This window comes from Pipistrellus kuhlii, unplaced genomic scaffold, assembly GCF_014108245.1.
Source record: "Pipistrellus kuhlii isolate mPipKuh1 unplaced genomic scaffold, mPipKuh1.p scaffold_m20_p_1, whole genome shotgun sequence".
NCBI lineage: Eukaryota > Metazoa > Chordata > Mammalia > Chiroptera > Vespertilionidae > Pipistrellus > Pipistrellus kuhlii.
Genome location: NW_023425404.1, coordinates 75,271,286 through 75,283,496, shown reverse-complemented (window position 1 = coordinate 75,283,496; position 12,211 = coordinate 75,271,286). Strand labels below are relative to the sequence as shown.

The 12,211-nt window shown below is 32.4% G+C and overlaps 1 protein-coding gene across 8 annotated transcripts in view; it reads right to left on the bottom strand.

Annotated features, from left to right (window-relative positions):
- MIPOL1 (mirror-image polydactyly 1) overlaps positions 1-12,211 on the bottom strand; it is a 320,705-nt gene that overhangs the window by 236,873 nt on the left and 71,621 nt on the right. For all 8 annotated transcript variants that reach the window (XM_045585525.1, XM_045585523.1, XM_045585517.1 and 5 more), the window contains one exon: positions 10,764-10,869. In XM_045585525.1, coding sequence (XP_045441481.1) covers positions 10,764-10,869 — 106 coding nt within the window. The remainder of the gene's footprint in view (positions 1-10,763; positions 10,870-12,211) is intronic.

The window sequence follows — 12,211 nt, the reverse complement described above, 5'->3', positions numbered from 1 at the left end:
GCAGTTTGTCAATTTCTTTTTAAAAAATTAAACATACAGCTATGACCATAAGATTCAGCTATTCCTTTCATAGGTGTTTTATAAATGCTAGAAATTTTTTCCTAAATTAAAGTATTATTGAATAATTTTAACATTAAGCTTTTATGTAAAATTTTATTATGAAAAACATGATTCTTTCTAGATTCAGTACTTTCAAAGGATCAATATGCAACTCTCAAACATTTTTAGTAAAGAAAACTTAATTGTAAACACTGAGCTTTTCCAAGGTGGATGACTATTACAAAGTTCACTAGAAAATCAATATAGCATTTTAGTTGGAATTTGCTCATTAAACACCCACAGCTCTACTGCAAATTATGATGGAATGAATAAAGCAAATACGCATGCTTCTTTCTTTTTATTAAATGTAAAATCTACTGTTAATTGCATCTCGTATGTCATACAAACTTTTGTCCTTAACTATTAAATAGAAGCCTTAACAAAAGTCATTAGAGATTCTCTTTCTTTGACTTGAATAAATTTCAATATTTGTTCAGTAAAGGTTCACAGCAGTTAAATCACATTAACAAATATTATTAGCTACTATGTAAGCCAACCAAGTAAAATACTTATATTGTAGGTAAAACAAATCACTGGTGTTTACAATAATATTTGGATATCTCCATTTTTAAACATGGTTATCAAATATTGTATAATTCTTAGTCAAATTCAAGAGACTCATCGAGAGGATCACCTTCCCCCCCCCACCCCCAGCACCAAATTCTCAAATTTGTTTAGTAAGCTAATTGTTTTCTAATATGGGCAAAAGTAAATATGAAGAGGCTAAACCATACTAAGTATGAGTTTATTGAGTCAAGACAAAGTACATATTTTCTTAGTAGAACCCAAGTCTATTGACAAACCCATATTGTACACTTCTCAAACTACTTTTAAAATACAGTAAGAGACAGTATATTGGAAAACATTCTAGTTTAAACATTGGATCATGATCCCCTAAATAACATAATTTGGACAATAGACATTGCCCAGGAAAAAGAATTTGTTTGTTAACATCCTCAAAGTAGTTATGTAAACAGAAAAGGCTGAACATAAAGAGAGGGGAAAAGAAATCATTAGGATTTGAATTTGAGACATAAGATAATCATCAATTACAATTCGTGTTCCAAAATTCTAAGAACAAATATAGCATAGATGATAGCTTTGTAAAAGACAAGTCTTTACTAAACATGAAAGAATTTCACATGTTTACTAAACATGAAAGAATGTCACTGAATACCTAACCATTACTAACTTTGCATGATGGTAAGTGGATTCCTTGCAAATATTTTAGTGTTTTATGAAACCATCACTATATATTCCAGAACCACAACTTTTACACTAAGTTTTTTAATTTCCTTAAAAGTTGTATTGTCTCTTTGTATATATTGGATAACGTGAATTTAAAGACATATGGTAAATGCCCATATTCAGTACAAAATTAACCAACCTACTTCACGTAGCTTGATGCTATTTTTATTTATTTTTTTTTTTTGCATTACAATGCTGGATTCAACTTTTTATTTCAGAGCTTCTTTTAAAGAAGAAACTATTGTGTTTTTCTAAAATTGAATTAAAATGTTCAATATTTTATATGATTATTTCATAAATGACCTTTTCTGATTAAAGAACCATACAGGCTCATTGTATAAATGCAGAGACAGAACTAGTTTACATAGTTTGTAACATTCAGAATATATTTAAAATAAACAGAGTATGTTCCTATATTCTTCAGTATTCTTTAAAAATATAAACAATTTTATATTGTACATGTTATCATTCAGACATACCATATTTAATTAAACTTAGATGGTCCTAATATAAGATTTTACACTGTTTTCAGTTATTTCACTATATAAACAACACTGTAAGGAACATCTTTGAACATAAATCCTTATGAACTTTAGCTAATTACTTAGGAAAATTCCTAGATGTATGACTACTACATTAAAAGTTGTCATTTTAGCTCCTAACATATGCTTTAAACTTTTCTTCTGTGAAGTTGCTATAAATGTATAAGTCCTCATTTATTATTGACTAGAGGTTCAGTGCACAAAATTCATGCGTGGGGGGGGGGGGGAAGGGTTTGAGTCCCTCAGCCCAGCCTGCACCCTCTCCAATCTGGGATCCCTCTCACAATCCAGAACTGCTGGCTTCCAACTGCTCACCTGCCTGCCTTCCTGACTGCCCTAACCACTTCTGCCTGCCAGCCTGATCACCTCCTAATCACTCCCATGCCAACCTGATTGATGTCTAACTACTCCCTTGCCAACCTGATTAATGTCTAACTGTTCCTCTGTTTGCCCTCAACTTCCCTCCTCTGCCGGCCTGGTATCCCCTAACTGGCCTCCCCTACAGGGTTGATCACCCCCAACTGTCCTCCCTTGCAGGCCTGGTGCCTCCCAACTGCTCTCCCCTGCTGGCCATCTTGTGTCCACATGTGGGCAGGATTTTGACTACATGGAGGCAGCCATCTTGTGTGTTGGAGGGATGGTCAATCTGCATATTACTCTTTTATTAGATAGGATAGAGGCCTGGTGCACTGGTGGGGGCCAGCTGGTTTGCCCTCAAGGGTGTCCCGGATCAGGGTGGGGGTTCCCTTGGGGTGTGGTGCGGCCTGAGAGAGGGGCCTGTGGTGGTTTGCAAGCCAGCCATGCCCCCCCCCTCCCCCCCCCCCCGCTACCCAAGTGGAGGCCCTGGTATCTGGAATTTCTTTATCTTCTACAATTGAAACTTTGTAGTCTGGAGTTGAGCCAAGCCTCCTGCTAGCTCTGTGGTGGCAGCCATTTCTGTTGGAATTTATTTATCTTCTCTAATTAAAACTATGTAGCCTGGGTTGGAGGTCTAGGCTGGCCAGGGCTGCAGAAGCTTGGCTTACTCCATTGCCAAGGGCAACCCTAGCCTCCTGCTCTTCCAGCTCCGTGTCTGCTGCCATTTCTGTTGGAATTTATTTACCTTCTGTAATTGAAATTTTGTACCCTTAAGTGGAGGCCTGGGCCCACCAGGATGTGTGGAAAGCTTGGCTTCCTCCATTGCCAGGGAAACCCAAGCCTCCCTCCTGCTCTCTGTGGCAGCAACCATCTTGGTTGGGGTTAATTTGCATACTCTCTCTGACTGGCTGATGGGCTTGTCTGATGGGTGTGATTTGTTGGGTGTAGCAGAGTGATGGTTCGTTTGCATATTACTCTTTTATTTGATAGGATAGGTTCTGTAACTTCAAGAAAAAAATGATGGATAAAAACAAATTTTATCATAAGTTAACTTACATAAACAAGAGTTAAGTTCCTATGAATGGTGTAGCAAAATGTTATCAAGGACCTGCTATACTTACCAATGGTTTAGGAATTGATAAACATTAATTAGAAAATTACAAAAATATGTTTAAGTAGAAAAATTATGAGAACGTGTTTTTGAGGGTGTTTTTTTTGTGTGTGTGTGCAAAATCTCCAATTCCTACATACAAATATTTAATACATATAACTAAAGACAATGTTAGAACACTTTCTAAAAATATGCTATTTATGTTTAATTATGCTATTTAATACCTCTCAGAACTACAATCTCTAATACTTTCAACAATAAAGATAAAACTACAATTTTAATGTGAAAGAACCTTATCCCTGAATTATAATTAGTATTGATTATTTTATACACTTTTGAAATACAATTTTAAGAAACATTTAAATTTCTTTCTATATGTATATACATTAAGTATATACCACTATAAAAATTTTGTGAAATATAATTACCTAAACTTTTTAGAATTAATTAAACATATAGAAAAAGGCTTAAGAAAATATTATCTGAAAGTTTTCTGTTACTTTTCTGTTTTAAATACCCTAATTATTTGACATGCTCTAAAATGTTTTCATTCTAAATTCCAATATGCCAAACATAATAAAATATTGCCAAATGATGGTTATTGTTAGGCACTGGCTTCTTTTTCCTGGATGCTTGTTTTGTTTCCTTCAGAAAACACAAACTCTTCTAGTGAGAGGTTACAACATTGACCATAATCTACTTCCAAGTATTATTTGACCTAGCACTCATTGGAATTAATCCTGATTCATATCCTGGGATTCTGCAGCCAAGGATGATATAATCAACCTCTACCTATCATTGTTTCGAACTAAGTGTATTTCAAAGAGAATGGGCCTTTTTGTTTTTATCTGAAACGACTGTCATATTCCTGAAATCCTTTTTTCCTTCCAAAATAAAACATGCAGATATATAAATGTATATGTAATGGTCCATTATAATTTAATATTGTTAAGGCATTTAAGTGTAAGATTAATGGTTTCCACATTTTACTTTTGCCCATTATACACACAGAAAAATGACATTCCAATGTGTTATTTCTTATTAGTACATATTATGTTATTTTCTATTCTCCTGATATACAGAACTAATAAATTCTTGTTTTTCTTAATCATTAGATCATCTACAACATCTGAGATATGATATAGGTAAACAAATTTTTTACAAGAGAACAATGTAAATATTTTCTATTACACAAGAATACTTATTTTTCCATGTTAATTAGTTTGGGTGTCTGAATATATTTTATATAATTGTAGATTAGCTATCTATACTTTTAACATTTACATGTTAACCTGGATAGAAAAACTTAAGCTATTATCGATACATTCTGTGTAATAAGAAGAGCTTGGCGGTATTTTTCTATTTATAAAATATCACTCTAAATTTTAGCATGGAGAAAATCTTTTTTTTTAAAGCAGATTAAATGCTTGCATAAACAATAATGTAAGTTAAACAAATTATGTAACCACTGAATTACATGTAAAATGTAACTAGATAGATAGACAGACAGACAGACAGATAGATAGATGATAGATTTATAAACATCAGACTTAGGAACTAAGGAGTTCTTTTGGCTAAAACCCAATATTGGCCTTATTTCAGTTTAATTGGAAGAGGATCTTAAATTCATCTTCTCCATGAGATATCAGGAACCTGGATTTATCTTTGTACCAAAGGTTAATAAGAAATGTGTCTGCAAAAGTCAAACAGCATTAAATACTAAAAACTGATTATTATTCTACAGGAGTTGTTCTGTCATTCATAATCTCTCCATGCTCCAACCTTCCACAGCTAATCTTTAATGGATGACATGCAAGAAAGAAAAATAACTAACATATAAAGCAGAGACTCTAATGTGAGCATTTAAAAAGAAAAATAAGGTTTTTAAAGAAACAAATATTTTAAATATCACAAAAATAATTTATCAAAACTATTGAAAGAAATACTCTTTTGTGTAAAATTTAAACAGCATCTGTATACTGTCAATGTAATAGAGGAATAAAAATTAAGAAACATTAAGCACTAGACAATGCCCCCTAAGACTGTTTAGAAAAAAATGAAAGGTTTAATTGAACAATTTTTAAAAGTTGTGACTACATCAGTGTCCTAAAAGTAAATGAGTAGATGCAAATCAAGCCATACAATACTCTCTCACTATCAAATTCAATTTACATAAAGCAAATTTTGAAGTGTTTGTGGTTTAATCATTTTATTTAAATGAGAAGACATGCTTACTTAAAAAACAATGAGTTAATGTTTCTGCTATGCTTCTCCAAAATATCCTCTAGTATTTAAAGGTCATATATACTAACAAATTTTAAATAATATTATCCACATATAATGTAATGGGTTAAAACATAGTAAAAAGTCCTAATCAGCTACAATGAGATACATTTTTCCCTAATGCTAACAAATAGGGGACAAGCTTATCATTTCAGTTTTTGTTAAGTAAAGAAGATTAACTTATTATATATTTTTCTCTTATTTTCTTTTTTGTAGAAATTAAAACCATGATTTTCATATTTTCTAATTTTACAAATAAAATTAAATCTGAAAATCAAGGAAAACTAAAAACTGCAAAGAATAAATAAAATAAAAATATTTTAAATTATTTTTAAAAGAAATATATATCAATTTTTTCATAAATAAAATGTACATAAATAGCTGTGGGACAGTTACTTATATTAACTACACTTTGAATATGCACCTCTTAGATCAAGAAATCTTGAGAAAACAAGACAGTGATATCATCATCTTATCATAATTTCCACTTATTGAGTGCCTTCAATGGGTTAAGCATTCATAAACATTATCTCACTTAAACGTCGCAGCAACCTATAAAGTAGGGTTTAGCCAAAGTTTAGGAAGGCTGTAACTTACACAAGAGCTAAAAACAACAATAATAAAACAAAGGTCTGAATCGAAAGTGTGAGCAATGAACCGCACCTACTTGCAAAGAATAATTTCATTATTCTTACTATTATGAGTAAGAAGTGACTGCACACAAAAGAATGCTTGAAATTACACATCTGTCCATTTGCTGATGTACATTCACTAACGCAGTGCCTAATACATAACAACCCCTCAATAGATATTTCTTGTTTGAATTTTTAAAAAGTTAGCACAGTTCCTATACAGTGCCTAATAAAAACAGTCAATGATGATGGTGATGTCAGTAAAGAAGGGGAAGGTAAAAGGGTTAACCATTTGAGACTTTTTTTTTCTTAATATATTTTTTTATTGATTTTAGAGAGGAAGGAAGAGGGAGAGAGATAGAAACATCAATAGGGAGAGAGAATCATGGATTGGCTGCCTCTTGCACACACACACACACACACACACACACACACACACACACACCCCACCACTGGGGATCGAACTCACAACCTAGGCGTGTGCTCTTGGCCACAATCGAACCTGGGACCCTTCAGTCAGCAGGCTGACACTCTATCCACTGAGCCAAACTGGCTAGGGCAACCATTTGAGATTTTATAATAAAGGACACAACTGTTTCAAATTCTCAGGAGATCATATTCGAATGACAGAATTCACATCATGTGAAAACCATCAGGGAAGCTAAGGAAATAGGCTTCCTGTTAACACAACAGTCTGCATGAAGGTTTATCATCGATACACCTTAGATTACATCCCAGGTTCTCCGTATCCCATCTATTTTATTTCAGATTCACATGACAATAATACGCACTGGTACTAATAAATACATATATCTCAACAGTAATTATTCTCATCATCTAATCTTTTATTTCCAATTTTTTTATTTCACTTTTCTATTAATAAACAGTGAAACATTAATTTTAATTAAAAGTTAAATAGAAAAAATATTTCAAAACTTTTTACATTATCAAAAGTTTAAGAATGTCATAAAGATAAAAATAATCAAATATTAATATTACCTATAATTTACTGAGTATATATTAGGTATTTTTATATATTCTCTCTAATCCTTAAAATAATCTGGGAAATTAAATAGTTAGTATTCACATTTTACATGGGAGAAAGTAAATTCCAGATATAACCTGTCCAAAGTCTACCCTTATTAAGTCAAAGCTGTGATCAAAACTTGGGTCAATCTGATTCCAAGGCTTTTAGTCTTTCCATTACTACATTCTGCCTCAGACAGAACTGGGCACCTTTTGTTTTATGTGGTTCTGACTATACAAGATTCTTATTCTTAGAAATTATACATTCAGCTGGGAAGATGATTAATATGTACATAAGTTACAAAAATAAATAAGGGGCAAATCTGAAATGAAAGAAAAATGGCATGCGTTAAATTTATGTTAAACTTATCCACAGGAATTATTTTAAGATTAGAAAGCAAGTAACTTTTTTTTAAAAATCACATCTTTTAAAAATTTTCTTTTTCTAATACAAAATCTAATCCATGCTCACTGGAGAAAACCTGTTGATTGAAACATTAATGTATCCATTAATACTACCAAAATTTGCCTCTTTTTTATTGATTTTATTTTTTTATTTGTTTATTTTTTAAGAAAGAAAGAGAGAAACATCAAGTGAGAGCGATACTAGGTCTGCTGCCTCTTACGTGCCCTTTGTAGGGGATCAAGCCTGCAACCAAGGCGTGTGCCCTGAAGCTGGGAAGTGAACTGCAACCTTTCCACGTGTGGAATGACGGCGGAGCAACGAAGGCACCCTGGTCAGGGCTGCCTCTCGTTTCATAAACTATACACGCATATACAGGGTGTCCCCCAAAATGTATGCACACACTTCGAATAATTATAAATGCAATATTTATTAAAATGCATTCCATTTTCAAAATTGAGCTAGCAATTTTTTGAGACACCCTGTTCATATATATATATTTTATTATATGATAAATACAATCTTCCCCTACTTCTTTTTCTTACTATTATCATAAACATTTTCTCATCTCATCAAACATGCCTCAAATTATTTTAATTACTCCATGTCTCACGTAAATGCCCCTTCATTCATTTAACCATTCTCTTTTTATTAGATTGATTTTTGGTTCTCTTCCTGTAATAACATTCATATATGAATTTCTTTATATACAAATCTTTATACTTTATATGTTCAAATAAAAAAACTATTTCCTTCAGTACCTGCATTTTATTAAAATTTTATTTGAAAGGCCTATTGACATATATTTATATTTGTGTCCCAGTTGCAATTTCCAATGTGTAGTTCAGGATGTTTCTGCACTTATATTTTTAATGTGAAATACCTTGACTTTTAAGATATTTACATCTTGCTTAAGTATATTATAATACTTAGATGTATGTGCATATTTGTAATTTACTTTACCAAACACACTTTTTATTTCAAATATGAAAATGATCAGTGATAGAAACAAACATCCATTGATTATTTATTCTTTCATATGACCGGCTAGGGCAACCATTTGAGATTTTATCATACTAAATAAAATATGTAACTATAGTCTTATAATGCTCCCCTTTCTGTTAAGGTACTGACATAGTTGTTTTATGTTATGATGTTTTGCCTTCTGGCCTCTTATAGGTAGAAGATAAGCTACTTACAACAGTATGTATGAAAAAATATGAAAAAATTAATGAGTCTACCAAGGGTCAGTTAATAAATTTCTAGCAGCTTCAAACCAAAGATTTCTTGAGCAACTCAGATTTTTTTATTTTCACATATTACAATAATAATTCTCTCTAAGGTCACAAGTAAAGCATCTTTAATCTAGAACTGAAACGTTATAAAGTAAAGATACATTTTAAAAATTTATACTTTAAGTGATTGGTCATCTTTTTTTAAAACTAGATTGCTTTATCCAGAGAAACTATATAGCATAATTATTTTCATCAATTTAGGAGGCTATAAAAACATACTAAACATGTTTCTAAACTTTAACATTTCCTTAAAATATCATTAATGATAAATATTTGATTAATAAAAATCATAAAGCAATCAAATTCTTCCTATTTAATGCATATCTGATTCATAATTTAGTCAAAGGGAACCCTTAAATATATGCCAATAAATAAATATTTGAAGCATATGATTAGTTACATTATACAAAAGTTTAAAAAGTAAAATTTTGCTTTATGACTCCTCCCCTCCAAGAGCTATGCAGACATATTAATTCATAATTTTCAGTCACAATGGCCTAAATCTTATTAAATATCTTCTCTAAGACACATACAAAGTTAAATTATGATGCAAGCACCTTAAAACAAATGTATCTCTTGTAATATCTTCCTAGTAAACAGCCAAGAAACTTTCAAATTGTTTTGAATTTATATATATATCATTTGTTTTTAATATACTGTTAATTTTCCTTAAAATACATTACTCCCTTATTTTCCCCATCCTAAAAAATCATGGTAGTTTAACAGAAAAATAATCATCTGATATTTAGCTGGAGTATTTATTTATAGTCATTTTGCCTATATTTCCATAGTGATATTTAATTCTACTCTGTACAGTAATATTTTGAAGACAGACTATATCTGCTAATGTCTCTGATCATAATTTTTTCATATATGCAACTAAGATTAATTGGCTTATAAAGTATGATTATAACTTCAGATTAGTCACAAAATATAATTATTCCTTAAAATCATTCTAAATTGATATAAAAATGTTAAAATAATCTCTAAAATGCCTCTGCAATGTAATTGCTATTATTCTATGAAATTTCTCTTTCCTTAATACACTAGAACAGTGTGAGTTAGAATCACAGAGGCATATATGTGTATATAGATGAGAGATCATAATTATTAACAATCATCTGATCACATTTGTAATATACTACAGACATACTTAAAAATGTTCTCCTCACAAAGACCTGTAAATAAATATAGACCACAAAATATATTTAAGGGAGTTGTTTATAATCTTAAACTTTGGCAACCTTTCACTTTAAGCTCGGAGAAAACATTACCTCTATCATCATCCACATTATCAGATAAAGATTTATTAATTGCACAAAACAGATTTTCAAATGAAATGTAGGTTTTAACTGGCAATGGATATATTGCTATCTTCATACAAAGGAGAAGTATTTCCTCTCAAAGAGCTAAGACAGTAAGTGGTATCTGAACTGCTGGTTGGAAGGTAGAGCCACTGGTAATCATTATTTCCCCTTGTTTGTTCAGGCCCTTCCAACAAAACAAACAACCTTTTTGTGATTGGATTGACATGGTGTTAACAATGCATTTAATGCCCAAATCAGTATGAATACAGGTAAAGCTCTCACTAATACCAGAGCCAGGATGTTAAAGCCACCTATTTTCTAAGCAGCCAAAAAAAAAAAAAAAAGGACAGAGCTTCCCTCCCTTGGCAAATAGCTAGTTTGCTAGTATTCACCAAGCCACATAATACAATAACCTTGTGCATATTTCTTAAGGCTATATGTTACAATTCATCTACCATACCTGCTGTCTTCTCAGCAATTTGAGCTTCTGTTGCTTTCTCATAGAGTTCCAACTTAAGCTTTAGTTTTCTCTGTTCTCTATCTTCTTTAGACAGTTTTTCTTGAAGCTTAAACATATTGGGGGGGGGGGAACACATAGATTTTTATCTGACAAATTTCTTCCACAAATATAATTAATCTCAAAGTAAAATTCTGTTTTTTTCTAATATAAACATGTTACATTTAACTGCCTAAATACATAACTCCAGGGAGTAAAAAACACACACAATATTTAAGGTTTGAAGGTATTTTATAATAATAAAATAATCATTATTTCCCCTTGTTTGTTTAGGGGAAATGACAAAAACTATAAAAACATTATGATATACATTTTATGTGTGTGTGTGTGTGTGTGTGTGTGTGTGTGTGTGTGTGTGTGTTTTCAGGCAAATAAAATTAAAGAGGGAACAACACAATTATTAAAAATAAATACAGCAAAAAGCAATCTGATCAATTCTATTGTCTTAAAGGCAAAGACTTGGGAGGGAGTCTCCTAAATAAATAATGGACAGCACAGCTTTTTAGCTCCTCTTAGTATTTTTAATATTTTGAAACAAAATTAATTAGATAATAATCTTAGTATCTGAAACTGATCTCCCTTGGAGAATGCTAGCCCATCATAATCCACTGAGATTGGCACTGGCACCTGATTCATATTGGCATGTAATAAATAACTGCTAAATGAAAGTACAGAAAATATCTACAGCTCTCACGTGGAATCCCTCCAAATGTGGTTTGGTTTTTTTTTTATATTCCTCCCTCAGATTTTGTCATTTGTGCTGATTTCCATCACATATGAGCAACATTCCTAATATCATGCTTCAGTTTTATAGAACAACAACTAGAATATTGAAATATTAAAATCAGACAAGTGTGAAGAGGTTAAAAAAAACAAAAGGCATACAAAAGTGAACGTCCTATATAATAAAAGGCTAATATGCAAATTGACTGAAAGTAGGAACGACTGGTCACTATGATGCGCACTGACTACCAGGAGACAAACGCCCAATGCAGGAGCTGCGACCAGGTGGTCAGTGGGCTCCCACAGGGGAAGCACCACTCAGCCTGAAGTTCGGCTCACAGCTGGTGAGCAGTGGTGATGGCGGGAGCCTCTCCTGCCTCTGTGGCACTAAGGATGTCCAACTGATGGCTCAGGCCCACTCCTCCTCCCCCCCATGAGGAGTGGGCCTAAACCATCAGCTGGACATTCCCCAAGGGCTCCCACACTGAGAGAGGGTGCAGGCCAGGCTGAGGGACCCCACCCCTCTAAGCGCACAAATTTCACGCACTGGCCTCTAGTTATTTAGTAATGTATTTAATGTTCAAAGAAATGTTACTTAAAAACAGAGTCAGAAAAGGTACAATGTGACAGAACAAATTGGATTGGACAAAATACAGCAGTATACAATA